This window comes from Colias eurytheme, chromosome 13 (assembly GCF_061535395.1).
Source record: "Colias eurytheme isolate Ceu_HAF_F1 chromosome 13, ilColEury1 Martin Lab GWU primary, whole genome shotgun sequence".
In the NCBI taxonomy this organism is placed as follows: domain Eukaryota; kingdom Metazoa; phylum Arthropoda; class Insecta; order Lepidoptera; family Pieridae; genus Colias; species Colias eurytheme.
Genome location: NC_142992.1, coordinates 2,739,095 through 2,759,639, shown reverse-complemented (window position 1 = coordinate 2,759,639; position 20,545 = coordinate 2,739,095). Strand labels below are relative to the sequence as shown.

General features: G+C 32.0%; 1 protein-coding gene and 1 long non-coding RNA gene across 2 annotated transcripts in view; both read left to right on the top strand.

Annotated features, from left to right (window-relative positions):
- The window catches only part of LOC149903248 (uncharacterized), a 309,864-nt gene that overhangs the window by 223,739 nt on the left and 65,580 nt on the right, over positions 1–20,545 (top strand). The gene's annotated exons all lie outside the window — the stretch shown is intronic.
- Positions 12,903–18,762, top strand: LOC149903252 (uncharacterized). The gene is made up of 4 exons (XM_090108877.1): positions 12,903–12,992; positions 17,958–18,178; positions 18,302–18,363; positions 18,438–18,762. The coding sequence occupies exons 1-4, from the start codon at positions 12,903–12,905 to the stop codon at positions 18,476–18,478; spliced, it is 414 nt and encodes a 137-aa protein (XP_089965003.1). The 3' UTR covers positions 18,479–18,762.

Below are 20,545 nucleotides of genomic sequence, written 5' to 3'. Positions count from 1 at the left end.
TAATATGGAACATAATATGAAAATGTAATATAAATAATACCTATGTATGTACAACTTTATATTCCTAAAACAACTGTAAAGACCATTTAAGGACAATTATCATTATTTGTTTAATACACAAGCTGTTGTGTAAAGTACCTACTATATATTTATTTATTTTTATGGTTAGATTTAACTTATAAGGCATTTATGGCAAATCTTATAAAAATAATTAAATATAGGTATAAGTATACGTAATATTTTTTTTGATATTGTAGAACTTTTGCATTTTGCTACATTTTTACTCTTTTACACCATATTTACTAAGGTATATAATTTCTTAATATATTATCGTATCAGTAACAATACCTTCTAAAATAAGCTCTTATATAATTCCACTAGCTCTACTACTCCAATACTCTACAATTTGAACCACACATTAAATCATTTTAAAAATACCCAAAACACAAGTATCAAACTGCAATTTTATTAAAAGCAACTTTAGAACATCAATCCCGGAAACCCATTGCATTAGTAAAAATGTAACTTGTAGGAAATTGTCGTAAATCTTTATAAAAGTTAAGGGGTTCCTTCATTCGTATGACGTTTTGAATTATTGGTCCCGTTACGGAAAATCTCTCGTTATTTGTCAACGTCTAGTTATATATTTCAAATAATGATGATATTCCATAGCGCACTTACCTACGTATATTTTTAAACGGCTAAACGATTCCGAAAATATTTCTTCCTTTCTTGCAAGTAAAAAAAGAAATATCAGGTACTCAGTTTAGTGCAGGTATAAAAGTTAAGGTCAAACGTGGTTTTATAAAAAAATAGAAATAAATGTATGCTCATAAAATGTGAAAAATAAATCCTAGCTAAAAAAATATATAAATGTCAAATAATATGTATTATATAGCCGTATGAAATCACAATCTAGACAAAAAAATATTCTCAACGTCATTTCTTTTTATTAAATACAACATCTTGTAGATAAGAAATTTTCGCTCACATTTAATAAAAACAGAAGACTCTCAGTTGTAGGGATTGAACCCACCGTTGGAACCCACACATTCTTGTAATTAATTACGTCACTATAAAAGGTAATATGAATGTCCTAATACTATTATTACATGGATGGATGCATGTCCCTCTCACACAAAAACGTGTGCTCCTATCTGATTAACAATTAGTATAAATTAGAATATAATACTAGCGGTCCACCCCGGCTTCGCCCATGGTACATGTTTATGTTTTCTTTCCATAAGAACCATCCTCTACTTCAAGGAATTTTATAGAAAAAGAATTATCGAAATCGGTCCACCCGTTCACGCGTGATGCCGTGGCCAAGGAAAACGGGTTTCATTTTTATATACAGGGTGTCCCACTGTTGGTATACAAAGCTCAAAGGAGGTTATAGTTCTGCATACGCTGAGTACGTAAAAAATACTTATAAAATTCCAGACGCAGTTTTATTTCAAATAGATGAATTCTTAAAACTCTTATGTGTACACCCCTAACTAACCTAACTTTGTCACTAGCATGTGAGCTATCGTTTAAGATTATGTTTTCATTGACTAAGGGCTCACATTAGAGAAGCGGTATATGCCGGCTGCGCGAAGCTAGAGAAGAAAACATGGATTTTCAGGAAAAATTTAACAAAAAATTTTAGACGTAATTTTGTTGTTTAAGTATTTTTTACGTGATCAGTGTATGCAAAACTACAAGGGCCTTCACGCTTAGTATACCAATAGTGGGACACCCTGTATATAGATAATTATATAAATTGGTCTGTTGAGCACATAAGCTACTTTATTCGAGTGATACTAGTGAAGAATAGTAACTTTAGCACGACAAACCATAGCTTTAACAATGAAACTAAATTTTTCAGCAGTGTTTCATATATTTTTTTGTCATTAATATTTCGTAACCAAGACATGAAATAGATACTACGTACACGAATACATCAAATTACGAACGATACGTAGGTAATTAATCGAAAAAAACACACACACACGCACACATTACTCACACTCACACCAACCCACCTACGTCATTACGAGGCCTATGCAAAACGAATCAGACACGACACTTCGTAGAAACAACTTATTCGCAACATCAATACACCTTCTGAGAACCGACCGCGAAGTCATTTAGCCGATAATAATGAAAGATAATAGCAATGATTTTATTTCTCATTATCGGTAAGACCATCGGCTCTATCATGATGGCAACGAAAATAAAAAGCCCATTGACCTTAGAAGGCTTTAACTGTATTTTATCTGTGCCTATATCATAAATGAGAAAAATTGCAGATTTGATATGTAAGCTTATGGAAGTTCCCAATGTAATATTGATGCATTAACTATGACGTGTGTACGAATAAGTGTAAAAACAATTGTAGAGCCTTGTTCATTGAGAGACGAAAATGATATATTTTTGAACTGCAAATAAAATAAAAAACAGTGCATGTTACGTAACTATGTAAAATAAATCATTTATTATGCTTCTTAATTGTCTTATAAAAGGACTTTAAAGTTTTTAAAAAGGCAGACCTTAATCACGATAGGCCATAAAAATAAATTGATCCATCAAAAAGTTTTAAAACGGACCAGAATACCTAATAATACCTATACAAGATAATAATATAGGAAATCAATTTATCGTTATCTTTAGAAAAAAAATTGACCTAAACCTATTCTGTCTAAAACAGAAATCCCAAATTCCGAAATAACTTTTAACACCTAAAACGCATTTACAAACGCATTATGATTCAGTCGATGTAAACTTTTAACACCAAAAACCTTAATATTTTTAGTTTCAGTCAATTACCCCTTTATATTTAAACACACACAAATAAACATCCTACACACATCAAGAAACATTACGCAAGTTGTAACATAACTCGAAGAATTCCCAACTCTGGGCCTACACAAGCCTTTGTGACAACTATCTATCTTCTGAAATAGTTTCAGTCTTTAAAACTTCCACGCGACTGCGAATAGAAATTTAACTTGAATTAATACCAGGTAACTTTAATGCGAGAAGTTACCAAATTAAATGTGTCACACGGATTTAATAAACGTTTTAAAATTGTTACCAAGAATTTATGTAAGTAAACTTTTAAATAATTTGGAAAATCCAAAAGTGCACGCCTCATAATTTTTTTTTAATAAATATTTATTAATTATTATTTTTGTTTATTTAATAACAATTAAACCACATCGAATCAGACCCTGAAAAATGAAAGGGTTCTATTCCTGAGCATACTCAAGCGTAAGAGAAAAAAAAAGACACGATTAGTAAAGTATTTCGGTCGCTATCGTGTTAACAAGAAAAAGGATCCGCACATACAGACACACGGACGTCCAAGACAGAACTTTTTTAAACTGTTTTTTAACTAGTTTAAATAACAAAAATGACATCAAAAATATCATGAACGTTAAAAATAGTGTTTTTTCTTAATATGTGTGTGTATGTATTATCTTACAAGTGCAATGTATGATACATAAAGACATTTTAAGTTTGAAAAATCAGATGTTTTGCGCGAAGTGACAGTAGTACCCACCTCAACGCTTCGCTTATGAGGCGTGCAATAAGGTATAAACTAGTATAGCAAGCATAAGTCGCCATAATATAGTGTAATTTAAACTAAAATACAATAAATGTAATATAACAATTCTATTTAAATACGCAAATTGAGGAAAATGAAATCAAACTAAACTTCTTTAACAGAACCATAACTGTCACTCTTCTAAAATGAATTACTACTGAAGTTCTGATCTTAGAACCTCTTGAATTAGACAGTCAAATTTATTTTTGTACCATTAATATGCTTCAAAATAATACTCAAAAGGAGTACCAATCCATGTGCATTCTGTAAATTCATTTAGCCGGATCACCGCTGGCAAGGACGGCAAAATTAATTCAGGATTACAGCGTGTTCACATGATGAAAAACCGATTGCATCTGGGTTTGGTTCGCCGAAATACGAACAATTTTTAGCGATAAAAATATCCGCGGCAACTTTTGTTTATTTGTTTCATCGATTGTGAGCTTACGTTTTGTTATAGTCGTTATCTGGTTTCGGCTTTCTGTTATCGGTTCTTCGCTGAAAATGATGTATTAATATTACTTAATGTATACGTAGTCTGTGCTATTACCTATGCCTATGCCTCTATGGTATATGGTGTTCTAAAGATAGGTTCCATGTTCCTTCTACTTTGTTGTGGCTTCTACTTAAGTATAGAAGTCTTTCATTATCTAAATATAAGCTCTTTATATTATTTCATTGAATGATTCAGAGCTGGAGGAATAAATAGTAAAACAATGGATAGGAAAAACCAAACTGATTAGCAAAGCGAGCCATAACATTAGGTCACGACGATTCCTAAAATCTTTCCTTTGATCTCATAAATGCATGATCATCTAAGTTCTTTCTAACATTATAACTTATGCGTTTGTATAAATATGACGTTATAAATAATATGTTTTGTACTTATGCTAATTTACAATTCCGGTACAAATTCAAATAGTGCATTCAAAAATTACTAAATATTAGAATCACAAGCATTCTAGTTTTGTGGATTAAATTGATAAATTGAATCCAAAAAATTATGGAAATTTTCTAAACGGTATTTTGCAATAATTACTTTAATTCATATCAATAATTTATTGCTCCAAATCAATATATAAATTCGTATAAGCTGATTCTATTCTTTACACTTTTGCATACGCATACTAATCGGTTCATTAATAAACATTGAATGCATGTTTTATAGTTTTTCAAAATCAATTTAAGATTCTTAGACATGTACGACGAATAAAAGTTGTAAAAAATAAGTATATAGAGAACATTTAACAATATATGAATAGATGTACCTACTGTTTATGTAGACTTAGTACCCTCTAAGTAAAGATTTAAAAATGTACATTTTCAATCAATTAACAACTATTGCTACAGAAGAATGAAGCAGAGGAACAGTCAAGAAGAATTATTTACTCGTTATACGTGCTAATACTTCGTTTTAATTGGTAAACATACAAAAAAACATTAATTCTGAATGCACATTGCACAGTAGTCGCAAAATCGATCGTTAATAATCAGCCTTAATATGTTCGGTTATTCGATAGTTGATACAGTATTACGGTTGTGTGGTATAACTTTCTAATAGGTGCATAGTACACGATCATCATATAAATATTATGCAAATTTCATATAATATTCAATTTAGAATCATATTTCGTAGACTATATTATTTGACAGTTATAAAAGCCATATAATTGATGAAGACTTAACACCGTCTTATAAATAAAAGGCCAGCGTGATGTATTAGTCGTGTGACGGAAAAACCAAGAAATATTATATTATGCTCATAAGTAAGAAAGATTTCATATACAAGTTGGACAAGCGTCTTTCTTATTGTAAAGCAATTAATTTCAAGCAGTACGCTTGGTTCTGCAAACTTTTCAATTGAATCAAAAGCTATAAAATGTTTTAAGCATAAAATATATAAGTATTAACGAGTGGTGGAGTTTAATACATTAAAAGTTAGGTTATTTTAATTCAACTTTGGAATACGATCTAATAACATCGACAATTCCCTTCAAAATTTCAAAATTTATTAATTTTAATTTTTCTTTAATTAGCTACTGTATCATAACAGTATATAGAATGGTTTGTCAGACTGTGGTATCATCTTGATTAATAAACTAACATTAATATCAACCTGTAGGTATCTTGCTAACACATAAAAATGGGCCCTTATTCCGATCACCAATACATTATGGTCTCTCGCGCACCACTTAGTTCCAACCAAGTACCTACACCTATATCCATATAATATAGTATGAACCAAGTAGGCACCATAGCATCTACACTACCAAACCTACATCTATAGCAAAATCAATGCTCAATCATTACAAATCAAACTATTTTTCTATCCACGTACTAGCTGGCACGATGGCGCAGAGGTGTGCAACATTAGCATTGCAAATACTGGATGCGCTCACGATTCCGCGAACTTACTCGATCAACGGTCCCGCGCATTACTCTACTCCACTGGGCCTCTATTGAGAACGGCATTCCATTTAGTGGCAGTATTTTCATTTTGGTTTTTCACAGTAAGTTTCAATCCAAGATTGAAGCTTATATAGAAGGGGAGAGTGTTTCGACAAGAATTAGGTGTGAAAAATTTTGATCCTTAAGACAGTATGACACTTTCACCCAATAATGTGTTTGGTAATCACTAAATTCTTATAGATAATTGTGATGAGCTTTATAATTTATATGCATTTTCATTTTGACACAAAATAGCATTACCTGAATTGAATATGCTTATTCAATTCAGGTTTAGGTATTTTGGACAATTATTATATAATGAAGTCTTCGATTGTATTCGTAGAGCATACTATTGTAACATACTAGATAATTTTAAATACAAATTCATGTACCACTCTTTTGTAACTTAAAACTTGCATATATCATAAGAAAAAGCATACAATAAATAAATAAATAAATAATAAATATTATAGGACATTATTACACAAATCGACCTAGTCCCACAGTAAGCTCAATTAAGGCTTGTGTTGTGGGTACTAGGCGACGATAAATATAATATTTAATAAATACATATATAGATAAACACCCAGACCCAAGAACAAATAATTGAGTTCATCACACAAATATTTGCCCTGACCGGGGATCGAACCCGGGACCGTCGGCTCAGTAGGCAGTTACTTACCACTGCGCCGACCGTGTCGTCAAATAAGAAAAGCATTTCCTTTTCGTTACATAAAAATACAGTATTTCAACTGAAGTAAAGCGATAAAATACAACATTATAGCATGAATTCATATGTTATAATAGATAAACATCTGCATATGATAAGCTGCAGTTTTCTAGACGGAAATACCACTTATAGCGTCTTGCTATTTGCCCTCATTACGTATGAAATATGCACGTAATTTTGAAATAAACAATAACTTCGAGGGATCGCAGTTTATAAGGTAAAATATTTCATAGGATTTTTTGTTCTTTGTATGTTTCTCATTTTAGTAAAATAAAGATTGATTCTTTTAGCATGTAGTATAACTAACCAACTTCATGTAAAATTTAAAATGCATAAATTTGAGTAAACTCAAACATTTATTTCTTTTTCTTCTAGAAGCATTTTTAAATCGTCATATCATTTAAACAATTCGGAATTATCAGTATCTATAGAGAAGAAAGGGCAAGAAACTCCATAGTTTCTCTTTTAAAATGTAGCAGTAGCAAAATGTAGTGATGAATTTGAATTGAAAACTTTTGCCAAACAAATACAAATGACTCATGTAAATATTGTCTCCAATCAAAGCTCGTTAATGTTTTTCTCTCACATATTTGCGTAGCCTAGCGTAGGACCTAGTTGCATTTGTAGACGAAGTGCATTCCTAAAATAGTCGTGGTCGAGCATAACAGTAATCACCATGGAAGTAATTTGTACTTACTGCGTACAAATAATAACTTTAATGTATGCCATTCCTGTTATATTCAGTGTTTATTGTTATTTGTCCTTTTCCTACTAATCCTATCATATCCTACTAATATTATAAATGCAATAGTTTGTGAGGATGTATGTGTATGTGTATGTTTGTTACTGTTTCTTGCAAATATTACTGAACCGATTACAATGAAATTTAGCACAAATATACAGGGTAACTTGGATTAACACATAGGATAGGTTTTATCCCGGAAATCCCACGGGAACGGGAACTATGCGGGTTTTCTCTGATGAAAACGCAAGCGAAGCCGCGGGCGGAAAGCTAGTCTTATAATAAAACTCAACCGTCCGTAGAGAAAATGGATCGTTTACTATATAGGATAGGAATTTTTAACCTGTTCTATCTGCGCACATCTAAAGATACCAATCTAGAGATGCTGTACTTATAATTGTAAACATTATTTATAGGCCTATATTTATTGAATATAGATTTTTAAATTGCAACTACAGTACATCTGTATCAACTGATGTATATACTTGTAAGTTTAATTGACAACTAATTATTCCGTAACTCTAAAAATAAAATAAAATAGAAGCTCTCCCCAAAAGCTCATTAGCTTTGATAAAGATGTCACTATCTCATGGTAAAGTCATTTTAAAAATCGATCATGTTAAAATCACAACAAACAAACAAAATTTCCTTCCAATGACAACATACACATTACACTATTTATAGTACTTATTGAAAAAGAACAAAAGCTACGAATTTACTTGCTCATAATTATAGGCTCTACATTCTACAATCAAGCAATATAAAATTCCACTTTTACGATGGGATACTACCACAACCGTTTAGGGAGTGAATAAGCCGCGTGTCCGCTATCAATCAAGACGCATGAGCAAAATTGAGAGTGCCTTGACAGAGTACAGGCTTTTATAAATTGAGCCGATTCGTTCGGCCCACCGCGACCGTGCCGATTTTAATAGCCCGTGTTAACATAATTTGTTTGGAAGCGTGTACGTTGTGTTAAATGTTTTTTTTAGAGCAATGAAGAGGTTAAACGGACAATGAGATAATATTTGATAAATCAAATACATAGAAACATATTTTAGCATTAATAAAATAATATGTTTATGACTTAAAATAATAATAATTAACATTTCATCTGACTACAAAAGGATAAGGTATAAATTCCCTCAAAGATCTGCTCAAAAATCATATTTAGTCGCATTGTATTCGCCCACGCGAACGAAGATTAGGCAGTTATTCAACTTATACGCATTGTTTTGGGCCCCTATTCTCAAATATATGAAAAAGCTACATTGTGCGGTCAGTAACCGTTACGTCAGCACAATTAGACCCCATGCGGGACTGGAGCATCGATAGGCGTGATTTATTTACCGTTTCACTTTTTACCGCTAATCCACGAGTTTCTAGCATTTCCTGTTGCATTTATTGTAAAACTATGCAACTTATGTAATAAGTGTAGCCAAGTATAGAATTTATAGTTGTTTCTTTTATTACAGTACGGTACGGCAAGGAAGATATCGTCCAAAATCTAAATTATTCTTCATTTTCTCTACTTTTCAGATCATATTTACTAAAGTCGCCATGTGTAATTTATATGATAGTGTTGAAATAATCCATAGGTATAATAATTAAATATTGGTTTGCGTGCATGCTCATTGAATAGGTCAGACGATTAATTGAACATTTTATAATTATTAATCATAAAACAAATTCATCCGACTGTTACCACTTCAGTATTATACATTATTTATCTGTACTTTAAATATTTCCAACTAGTTAACAATACTTATTTGTATTATGTTTACAAGTTATAACTAAAACTTCACAATAAAGACGAAAAAATTAACAAGATAGGTATAATGCTAACGAGTAAAATTTAAAATGCAATTTAAAGTTCTTTGCAAATAGCTTGTTTAACATTCCCTTTGCAAAGTTTCTTTGGGATTCCTTGCAGTAACGTTTGCGGTGAGTCCACACTTCTCTACTGATTAAATTCGTGAAGCTAATTCGTTACAACATAACATTGTTCTTTAAATACTAATTGAATACTGCGAGGAATTGGAGCAAAGCAACAGATAATTAATTGGAGAAACGATTAGTCCTTACTTCAAAAAGTACGCGAGTACAATTGAATCTGGTTCATTTGTAGGTTAAAATTTATTGTTCAAAGCTATGACCGAAATTAGTAATTTTTATATTTATTTCTAAATATTAGGATATCTATGCGTCTGCTGAAGGTACAAATTATCGTAAGATACGTGATTTTTCCTCATTGTATTTCTCGCAAATTATTACGAAAGTCATCAAAACCACACAAAATCATTTCATCTTTAAATCACCCTCTACCAAGACAATTTTTTTTCTAGAGCTGTTATAGGCCGTAGTGTAAATTAATTTTTCAAGTCGCTTTTCATGCACATTTTCATTGTATGCTACATCGTGTTTCATACGCTATTCTATACTGGCACATGGGTTCAAAATAAATACAAGATCCTGGTAACTAATAATATGAGTAAGCAAATTTTACAACAGCCGAGTGCGCCTACATTCTTAGCTAATGATCACTAATAGGTTTCAAGGCCTCGCATGCATTCTTCAACTGGTACCTAATAATTGTAATTCCATAGATAAACTAATTGTTATTGTCAATTCTGGGTACTGATAAGAATATTTGGCCGGAACAACTGGAGTCACTTAAGAGCAATGTTCAATATGAATATTTGATTTGTCTCGCCTTAATTAAATGTGACATGACAATGTTTTAATAAAATATCGCTGAACGCAGTGTGGTGTCCGTTTTATTGCGAATTGATGAATGACGACGCTATTAATCGTTTTCGAGTTAGAATTTTATTATTGAACTAGCCGTCCGCCCCGGCTTCGCCCGTGTTACATATTTACGTTTTCTCTACATAAGAACCATCCTCGTACTTCAAGGAATATATTAAAAAAAGAATTATCGAAATCGGTTCCGCCGTTCACACGTGATGCCGTGACAACGCGAAACGGGTTTCATTTTTATTTTTTATATATATAGATAGGATGCTTTATGAATTATCTTTAGTCTTTAAATAGAATGAAAATGGATAGAATTTAAACATTCGTTTGTAATATTGAGTTACTCAGAATAAATTTCGGAAGTGCGTCGAAATTAATTCAGTTACGCACCAAATTTGCACATGGGTTCAAAATAAGAACGAAATCAAGATTTCCCTTAAAATTCCATTACCCAATTTAAAACCTCAAGCAAATTAACATCACCATATCAAAGGCGTTTTGTAAATTAACAATAAAAATGAAAAGGTATTGTAGAGGTTGATTACAAAGCCTATAGGTATCTAAAGCACTTCACGGCGCTCGTCTGAAGCGCTCACTTGATCGACCCCCATCTAAGCATAGCTCCTCGGATTGTCTATGACTATCTAGGTAAATATATCTTACGGATCTTTCATCTCTACATCCGTTACCTCGTGGAAATACAGTAAGTATATTGAATGGTAAGCTTTTTTATGAACGTAAGAATCATAGGTTTTTTAAATCAAAAGTTAATAGTGTTTGTTTAGTTAGTAGTATTATTAGTTAAGTTAGTAGTATTAATGTTTAAATTACCTACGACGCATAGGGTTTCAGGCGATTATGGACAAGGATGAAGATTAATTTGCCCAACTTATTAAAACGTTTTTAATGCATTATATATGCATTATATTTAATGTTTAAAATATTACCTACGACGCATAGGGTTTCAGGCGATTATGGACAAGGATGAAGATTAATTTGCCCAACTTATTAAAACGTTTTTAATGCATTATATATGCATTATATTTAATGTTTAAATTACCTACGACGCATAGGGTTTCAGGCGATTATGGACAAGGATGAAGATTAATTTGCCCAACTTATTAAAACGTTTTTAATGCATTATATATGCATTATATTTAATGTTTAAATTACCTACGACGCATAGGGTTTCAGGCGATTATGGACAAGGATGAAGATTAATTTGCCCAACTTATTAAAACGTTTTTAATGCATTATATATGCATTATATTTAATGTTTAAATTACCTACGACGCATAGGGTTTCAGGCGATTATGGACAAGGATGAAGATTAATTTGCCCAACTTATTAAAACGTTTTTAATGCATTATATATGCATTATATTTAATGCTTGACCGCCTCCTTGGTACAGTGGTTGACGCGTGAGCGTAGAACCGAGGGGTCCTGGGTTCGATTCCCGGTGGAGACGAAGAAAAAAAAAATGTCTCGGTCTGGCAGGACACAGAAGGCTGATCACCTACTTGTCCCTAAAGAAAATCGATCAGTGAAACAGATGTATGAATAATGCATCTGCCCCTTACCCCACTACGGGGACACGGGACTTCACTTTTATATTTAATGCTTTATAACCATAATGATAGTTACCAAGTAGGAAGTAACTCTACAAAATTAGTGTTCGATTTCATTATTAGTTTAAATATTATTTATCTTCAGTATATAATAAATATGTCATGTATTCCAGGTTCCTAAATCCCATTATTTTTGATAAACACTAAATTGCATATAAGCCGTGATAGACAAGAAACTACAAGAACTATTGAAGTACGAACAGTCTAGTTCTAAACGTTTGCAAGTTTCCCCAAGTGTCCTTAATCCTCCATTCGCATTAACCTATTATCACTTATACACTATTCTAGTTATTAACAGAGTTTCAAAGCAATAAATAAAGGCCTTGATAGTTCAATTTGTGATTTATAACCAAGTTATTAGTGCATACCTTTGTTATCTTATATAGCTTGAAAGCTCATGCAGTTATCGCGAAAGTTTATCAGCTCACCTTGTACGGCGAAAACATTTTAAATACTTGCTTTGTTAGTTACTCTTGCTCTTTTATGTGTTCCTAGTACTTTGTTTTAGTTAGAGAATATTTAAATCTTTTCTTTTGACTTGATGTTATGAAATTGTTGTGGATAAATAAAATGGAAGCATTCTTTACTCACGTAGAAAGAACACAAATATATAAATTAAAATATAACATAAACATAATATTTTTATGTTACGTATAGATGTGGAAAGAGGTAGAGTGTGTGTGTGTTTTAAAATTTACTCACAAATTATTTATTAAAAAAAGTGAACTGATGAAAACTGATATTAAAAAGACCAATTGTTAAGTTTGGAAAGTTCACCTTAACATATACAAATTAAAACATTTGAAAGAATATTTAAAACACATTCAAAAGTTCGAGCCCATATAATAAAAGTAAATGTACATAAAAAAACTGCGACATTTTTGTGCACTCCCAAAAAGCATCTAGGCCAACCGCAAAAGTAAAATATTAAAACGGCCTGTGAAGAATAGTGCAACTAATTTGAGTTGCATGTTCAAAAGAGAAACGAAATGCATTGCACCTAAGATGATGCCCATACTTCATAGTGGAGGCAAAAGGTACGAGCAGTGCCGGATTTGCAACGAATTACGCCTCGGTTTCACCAAGGGTGAAAACGTAATTTATAGTACGTAGTCATATTATGTAACTAAAGTGTACTACGTAATATTATGTAATATGCATAAATGTCTCATTTAAAAACCGTAAAGTTTCTGGAAACAAATACAAAAAAAATAATCAACAACCCTACAAATATAATAATTATTAAAACAATAAATTTATCAATTAGCCTTTCATTCAATACCAATAATGCACCTGTCCAGTCATTGCATAAGATTGCGAAGTCCGGCACTGGCCAGGCGACTGGGCGCTCGCGACAAATATTCTTGTCTTGGTCTGCCCATTCTTCAGTTCTACACATGCCCGCGATCGTATTGTCCTCAGAACAATGCCTCCATGATACTCCGGAGACGATTCAAGAAGTTCCACTCGCTCAAAACTTGAATGGAATTACATTCATTCCTGCACTGAACTTTTTAAAGTATTTTTAATAACGTACAGTGTATACACAATGGGACGCGGATGCAGATGTAAATCTCATAGATAAGTTTCCGATATTTTTATAGGAAATACTTACCTTTTAAATGACGTCTGTTTTAGATATGAATCTACTATTTGATTGAAAGTTGAAACTTATTACTTCAAATGTGATAAGATAATGCTTATAATGTTCAAATATAGAGAATTTTACTCATAATAAATGTCTTTATAATATTATAATATGCATGCTAATAAACTGATAAAGAACGATTAAATTATTATAATGAAATGCGACGTCGAAGGTGTCAGACAGACTGAAATCATAAACGGCAAGATAAATTAATCTCGGACAGTTTAGCCAATGACATTTTAATTTTAGCACCTACTGGAGAGGTCAGAGTTCAGATTGTGAATTTATAGAAACGTTATGTTTAGGAATATAATATGTTTATTAGTGTATTAGTTTTAAATACTATTTCATTTTCATCTGTATCAACAATGTTATATTTATCATAATAAATAGTTCTTGATTAATTTTCTTTTAGTCAAGCAGATTAATTTCGAGTTTTACAAATTTTATTAGATATGATTACAATTATTACCTACTTTAAATTTCGTTACCTACTATTCATAATTTTTGTTCTTGAAATTGACTCTAGTATAGAACCCACTTATTATGGATATCGGGAAGTGATCTTATACTAATAAAATTACAATATTAATTTACCTATATTCTTATCATATCCTGTGAAAATAATAAATATTAAAGCAAACAGAACTGTCACGGCGTGTTATTTTAACAAATTGATTTCGAAATCACAATATCACAAGAAGGTGAACATTTCATTTACACTCCCGTTATACATATATATTTATCTCCTGATAAGAAAAGTTGGAAAACTCCTAATGTTTTCGACATATTATGCCGATTGCCTTAGCTCGATGCATGTGAGCTGAAAGTAATTTTTCTCTCGCTTTGTTTATATTGAGACACCAAATTCTTACTATATCTCGCAAATAACATGGATATTAGAATGCACATTAACTTAAGCTGTTCTTATGTATAATAATAATCTCTAAAATATTTTATAGTTAGAACTAATGTAGAGCTTATCGTAGCAAGACATGAAAAGCCAAAAGCGGTGTTTTACAAAATCTTATATATAAAAATGAATCGCAAAATGTGTTGGTAAGCGCATAACTCGAGAACGGCTGAACCGATTTCGATAATTCTTTTTTTATTATATTCCTTGAAGTACGAGGATGGTTCTTATGTAGAGAAAACGTAAACATGTACCACGGGCGAAGCCGGGGCGGACCGCTTGTACCTAATAAAATAATAGTACTTTCTAGACGTCAGTACTTTTGACACACACATTTAACCCCACGTATCATACCTTTAATTAAATGCCAACACAATGCATCACATTGAACCAAATGGACAATATTCCACTATATCGTCGCGTTGACATCAGTTTTCAGCCAATTCCGTCCAATTGTGACCAAAAAGAGCTAATGATACGTGAATCACGAGTGCATTTGCCCACGGTCACACACGCATTAGTTACACTGTAACTCTATTTTTAAAACGCTAACTGTTTGCGATCATAACAGTACCTTTGTCCTGATATTTCGTATTAAATTAGTTCTTTTTGTGCTAATTTTGTATGATACCACTGTGTGTGTTTGTTTCGGCAAATGAAAAAGTATTAAGGAATCTGTTTTAGTTTTAGTTGTTATAGACAAAATGCTCACATTAGCGAAGCCTTATATGCCGGCTGCGCGAAGCTAGAGAAGAAAACATAATTTTAAGGAAAAATTTGGCAAAAAGTTTTTGGCGTAATTTTGTTGTTTAAGCATTTTTTACGTGATCAGTGTATACAAGTCTACAAGTCCCTTTGCGCTTAGTATACTGAAAGTGGGACACCCTGTATATTTGCAGATATTATTGCAATTCCATGGCTTTGTAAGCTTTCTACGAACATTTTCCCGCCCAGGTATGACTAAAGCGAGATCCAATGGCCATCCCGTTTTTATATAAATAAATTAAGATCATTTTATCTAACGAGTCACAGCCGACAAGGGACTGCACTTGCAAACGACGTCTGATGGATGACAAATCGATTTTTGATCCTTCTATATATTTTTAACGGTATAAGCTGGAGAGACATTACTTATAGTTGCTTATATTAAACTCGTCGATATTCTATTTTGATAGAGCGAGAGAAAATTAGTTAAAATTCCATATATGTTATTGGTAAGTAAGTAATGAACAGTTTATTATTTATTAAAACTTACGTTGACTAATTCAAACTTACAATGACTAGGTACTTATTTTGAAAGTCACGCGTATAAAAGGTATCTTTCATATATTTTCACAAACATTTAATTCACACAAACATTTTTCAATGTTTTTTGTATTCTTAAATACTAATTTTTAAGAAGTATCACCTTAGATTATAGATAGATAGATAGATAGATAGATAATTTGTTAGAAGTATCATCTTAGAAGATTATCAGAAGTATAACCTTTTAGTGAATCTAAACTTAAACTTAACAAAAGATTAAGTATACCTACTATTAGTTATTTCCTACTATGTACAATGCAATACTGCAACATCATTCATACAAATACACAACAAAAACAGACATTCATAATAACACAACAACCTCTAACCGAATAAGGTCACAAATGACAGAGTAACTTGCAAAAATTCATATTTTCCCCAAGAATACTATCGGTCCATTGATTGAAGATAAAGTCCATAAATACAGCTTATCGCTCGAAGCAGATATTTTATAAAATGATGCTTCGAAAGTTACGTATAAAATATACTTTGGGTTTCGTATGTTGAGAGTATATTATACATTTACAGTCAAATTATATGGAGATATGACAGATTTTTTGGTAACTGTAAATGCAGTATAATTTAAGGGATTGTATTTGTATGGAAAGTGTAAGGTTCTTCGATTCACCATTACGGAAAATATTTTATGTAGAGTATATCACTACATACTATAAAACAAAGTCGCTTTATGTGTCCTTATGTATGCTGAAATCTTTAAAACTACGCAACGGATTTTGATGCGGTTTTTTTAATAGATAGAGTGTTTCAAGAGGAAGGTTTTAGTATATAATTTATAAGGTTTTAGACAAAGCAGGCGAAACCGCGAGCGGAAAGCTAGTAAAATATACTTTGTTTCGTATGATGTTTAGTTTACGATGTTATTAACATTTATAGACAAATTAGCGGTCCGCCCCGGCTTCGACCGTGGTAGGTACATATTTCGCAATAAAAAGTAGCCTATGTCCTTTCTCGGGTATCAAAATATCTCCATACCAAATTTCATGCAAATTGGTTCAGTAGTTTAGGCGTGATTGAGTAACAGACAGACAGACAGAGTTACTTTCGCATTTATAATATTAGTATGATTATATTGAGATATGTCAGATACAGTATTTTGAATACATTTGATGTAGAGTATTAAAATATTCAGTCCTAGCCATAATATATGCTAGTTACGAGTGTTCTACGACTGATGCGACTACTTCTTTACAATAAATTGAAAAAACATTACAATTATTTCTGGTTTTTGACATTATTTGAATCCAAATTTATTTCGTCTTCAACTAACATACAAATGTTTTCAAACGTATATAGTCATATTTAAAAACAAAGAGCAACACTGCCATATAAATTATACACACTAGCAGTTTCAAGGTTTCTAATTCCCAATTAATTGATAGTCTAAGAAGATATCACAACATTCACTAATAAACACTGTTCGCTAGACTTAACCATTGGCACTACGAGCCATGTCTTCGCACATGAGATTAAATTTCCAACGATATATTTGTTTAATAGGCAACTGATATCCCTGTTAATTAGTTTGCTAATTATTGCTCCTGCTATCGATGCATTCGATAAAATACATTTTATATGCGATTCATTCGCACTAGATGCGACACTAATTAAAAACGTAGATGGGCTTTCAATGTATTTAACAGATTATACTGATTAGATTGATTAACTCAAATTATTATTAGTGAATTTTGGAATTAAAGGTATTACAATTCATTTAAAATCTGTTCGATTACTAATATTAAGCACCGAATTATCCAACAGGATACAGTTTGTATTTACATAAAATTGCAAGCTCCTAATATTAAGTCAAACTTAAGGTGATGAATTAATTTTTCTAACATTTACGGCCCTTTTTAAACCTTCGTAATTTTTATATTATTAAAGTTGTCGTGATGAAAATTCTTGACAAGAAAGTTCAATAGTAACACAATACGTCTACCGTTTTAGAAACATGATTCCATGATATTTTCTCGATAGAAAAAAAATACAAAGTTCTCATTGTTATTTTTTTTTAATCTCTGGCATCTTCAAAATAACAAACGTAAAGTTACGACTTTTTGGATATTAACTATAAAATATACAACCTATACGTCTACCGTGTTAGAATTTTGAAATATGCGATGGTTTTGAAATAAACAAGAAATACTTGAAATTAGCGCCTGACCAGCCAATATAGCGAGAGCCGCCCTGTACCTTCCTACCCCGATCGCTATTCGCTGCACGAGTCATTCCCGCTACGGCCGTCACACGGGGAACTTGTGTCGCTTGCGCAATCGTAAAAAAGGGTGACAACACGATAAGACAAAATGAGACAAATGGGGACAATAAAGAAAATAAGAAGAAGAAACATAAAGGTTGGAGGAAAAAGAATGCTTACAATTGGAACAAATTAATGAAGTAAGTTGGTTTTATTTTAAATTTGATGATAATATTATAGACGATGTTTGATATGTACCCCTGTTTTAAGTACATAACGAATGTGTAAGATTTTTTCATTTATAGCATAAATAATCTTTTCAGAAATCCGGAATCCAGAAGGAAAATAAACCCACTGATTGTTCACAATGTGAACCCACTCCTTCGTAAGTACCTTTATTCAGTCAAAAATGTATGTTATCAACGCTCTACTGGTTTTATCGCATGATTCCATTTTTAGCAAAAAGCAACAAAGTGCAAAGAAATAAAAAATCATGGTGAACTTAGTGGAAGTATGGTGGACGTAATATGGAATTATGGAACAGGAGCTCGTTGGAGTAGTATTATATTTTAAAAAAATACGAAAAAATTTCAAGAATTTCTTAGTAGGTGGTAGATAAGTATGTTGTATAAAGAATTTGATGTTGATATTTATTTCATTTATACTTACTACACCTGTGCGGGAAATTGCTTAGTACTAAAACCGGTTTATATTCATATTTACATAGTAATGTGAGTTTTCATTTGGAAAAATTTTGTGTAAGTATATTAAATTGAGTTCCTGGGTGATCTGGAAACACAATTGGGCCCGGACCCGGAGGATGGCGCTGCAGTCACTCCTCCTAATCACATGAACCGATTTGGATGAATATTTGTGTGCACATTTCATTGTTGTGGGATGATTGGTTGATTCGTTTTCACATTAGCTAATATTATGTATTTTTGTTGTTAGAAAGTAAACTTAATTTAATGTTTATAATACATTATTATTGGTATAAATAAGCCAGTGTTTGTCTCACATTGCTGTACCTGCCTACCTATCCTACCAGGGCCTAACTTTGTTCTGGCTATTTTATTTTGATTATTTGTAATGAATAATTACAATTATAATAGAGTGCAAAAAATAAATACATGCGTCAATATATTTTGTGTTTTTTTTAAACAATTTTTTTATTTAAAAAAATATCATTCCGACCGCGGCTTTGCCCGCGTGGAATTAGGTTATATCGTGAATCCTGTTTTATCCCACAGAAGTGTTCAGTTCGGATAAAAAGTATCCTATGTGTAAATCCAGGCAATTAGCTATATTTTATCAAAATTGGTAATGTAGTCTTGACGTGATTAAGTAACAACTAACAAAAAAACATACAAATTAACATCCAAAGTTTCGCATCAGTTTTACTGTATTAGCGATATCTTCCACTCTTGACTTTGACTGAGAAGAATTAGGGTTTATAACTTCTTTCAGAAATAGTACCTTTCATTTCTGGGCATGATGTAATATCTACGTCAGCATCAAATTCTATCTAAATCAATTCAGTAGTCCGCGTAATTAGGTACCATTTCATTTTTTCGGAGTAACAATATTTTTTGTTATTTTAAAGATTAAGTATTTATAACCTGTATTATTTTGTAATAAAGTAAACATTACGAAATAATAATAATTAATAATTATTAATAATGTCTAAGTAGTTGTTAAAAAGAAGATAATTTTGTGTTTATAAGCAAGAAAATAAAACCAATAAATCAACAATTAAATTTATGTATAACAATATTATAACTGTATGACGACTCCATACATGTTTGTCCCGAGTCGGCCAGCGGCAGCGCGGCGAGTATGCAAGAATGACTTCGCGCACACCCGCGTTCGCGATAGCGAGCTATTAGACTCCGCCCGCCAAGCAGTGGATTTTTTTTTGTGTATCGTCTTAAACATTTATTTTTTGCGGCAACGAGCGAATGACCGGGCTCAGTGGCGTGCCATGACTGAGGCCTATGTCCAGCAGTGGACAAATGTAGGCTGATAATGATGATGAAACATCTAATATCTAATATATATTATAAAGGCGAAAGTTTGTAAGGATGTATGGATGTATGGATGTTTGTTACTCTTTCACGTAAAAACTACTGAACCGATTACAATGAAATTTAGCACACATATAGAGGGTAACTTGGATTAACACAAAGGATAGTTTTTATCCCGGAAATCCCACGGGAACGGGAACTATGCGGGTTTTCCTTTGCAAACGCGGGCGAAGCCGCGGGCGGAAATCTAGTTTATTTATAATGAAACTTCTTTTAGAAACTTTTTAAGTTAATAGTCACGATAATACACTGAGATAATAAATAGAACTCTTTACAACAGATGTATTGTGGGTGATTCTAATGATCAAAACGTATCTAACGTTACGTAAACGTATAAAAAATGAAACATAAAAGGATTGAAACTCAGTGGTGTAAGTAAAATATTCTCCAATCTACATACAAAATAATATACAGATATACAGACAGAACGTGTATCATTAACTCTCCGATACCAACACGTTAGCTCTTTCTAATAAATCATGC

What these genes read in the sequence shown, in the direction of transcription:
- LOC149903252 (XM_090108877.1), top strand. Translation starts at nt 12,903, where the DNA reads ATGATGCCCATACTTCATAGTGGAGGCAAAAGGTACGAGCAGTGCCGG. An exon ending in GTTTCACCAAGGGTGAAAAC is followed by an intron (nt 12,993 to 17,957) that starts GTAATTTATAGT and finishes CAGCCAATATAG; the next exon opens with CGAGAGCCGCCCTGTACCTT. An exon ending in CAATGTGAACCCACTCCTTC is followed by an intron (nt 18,364 to 18,437) that starts GTAAGTACCTTT and finishes TTCCATTTTTAG; the next exon opens with CAAAAAGCAACAAAGTGCAA.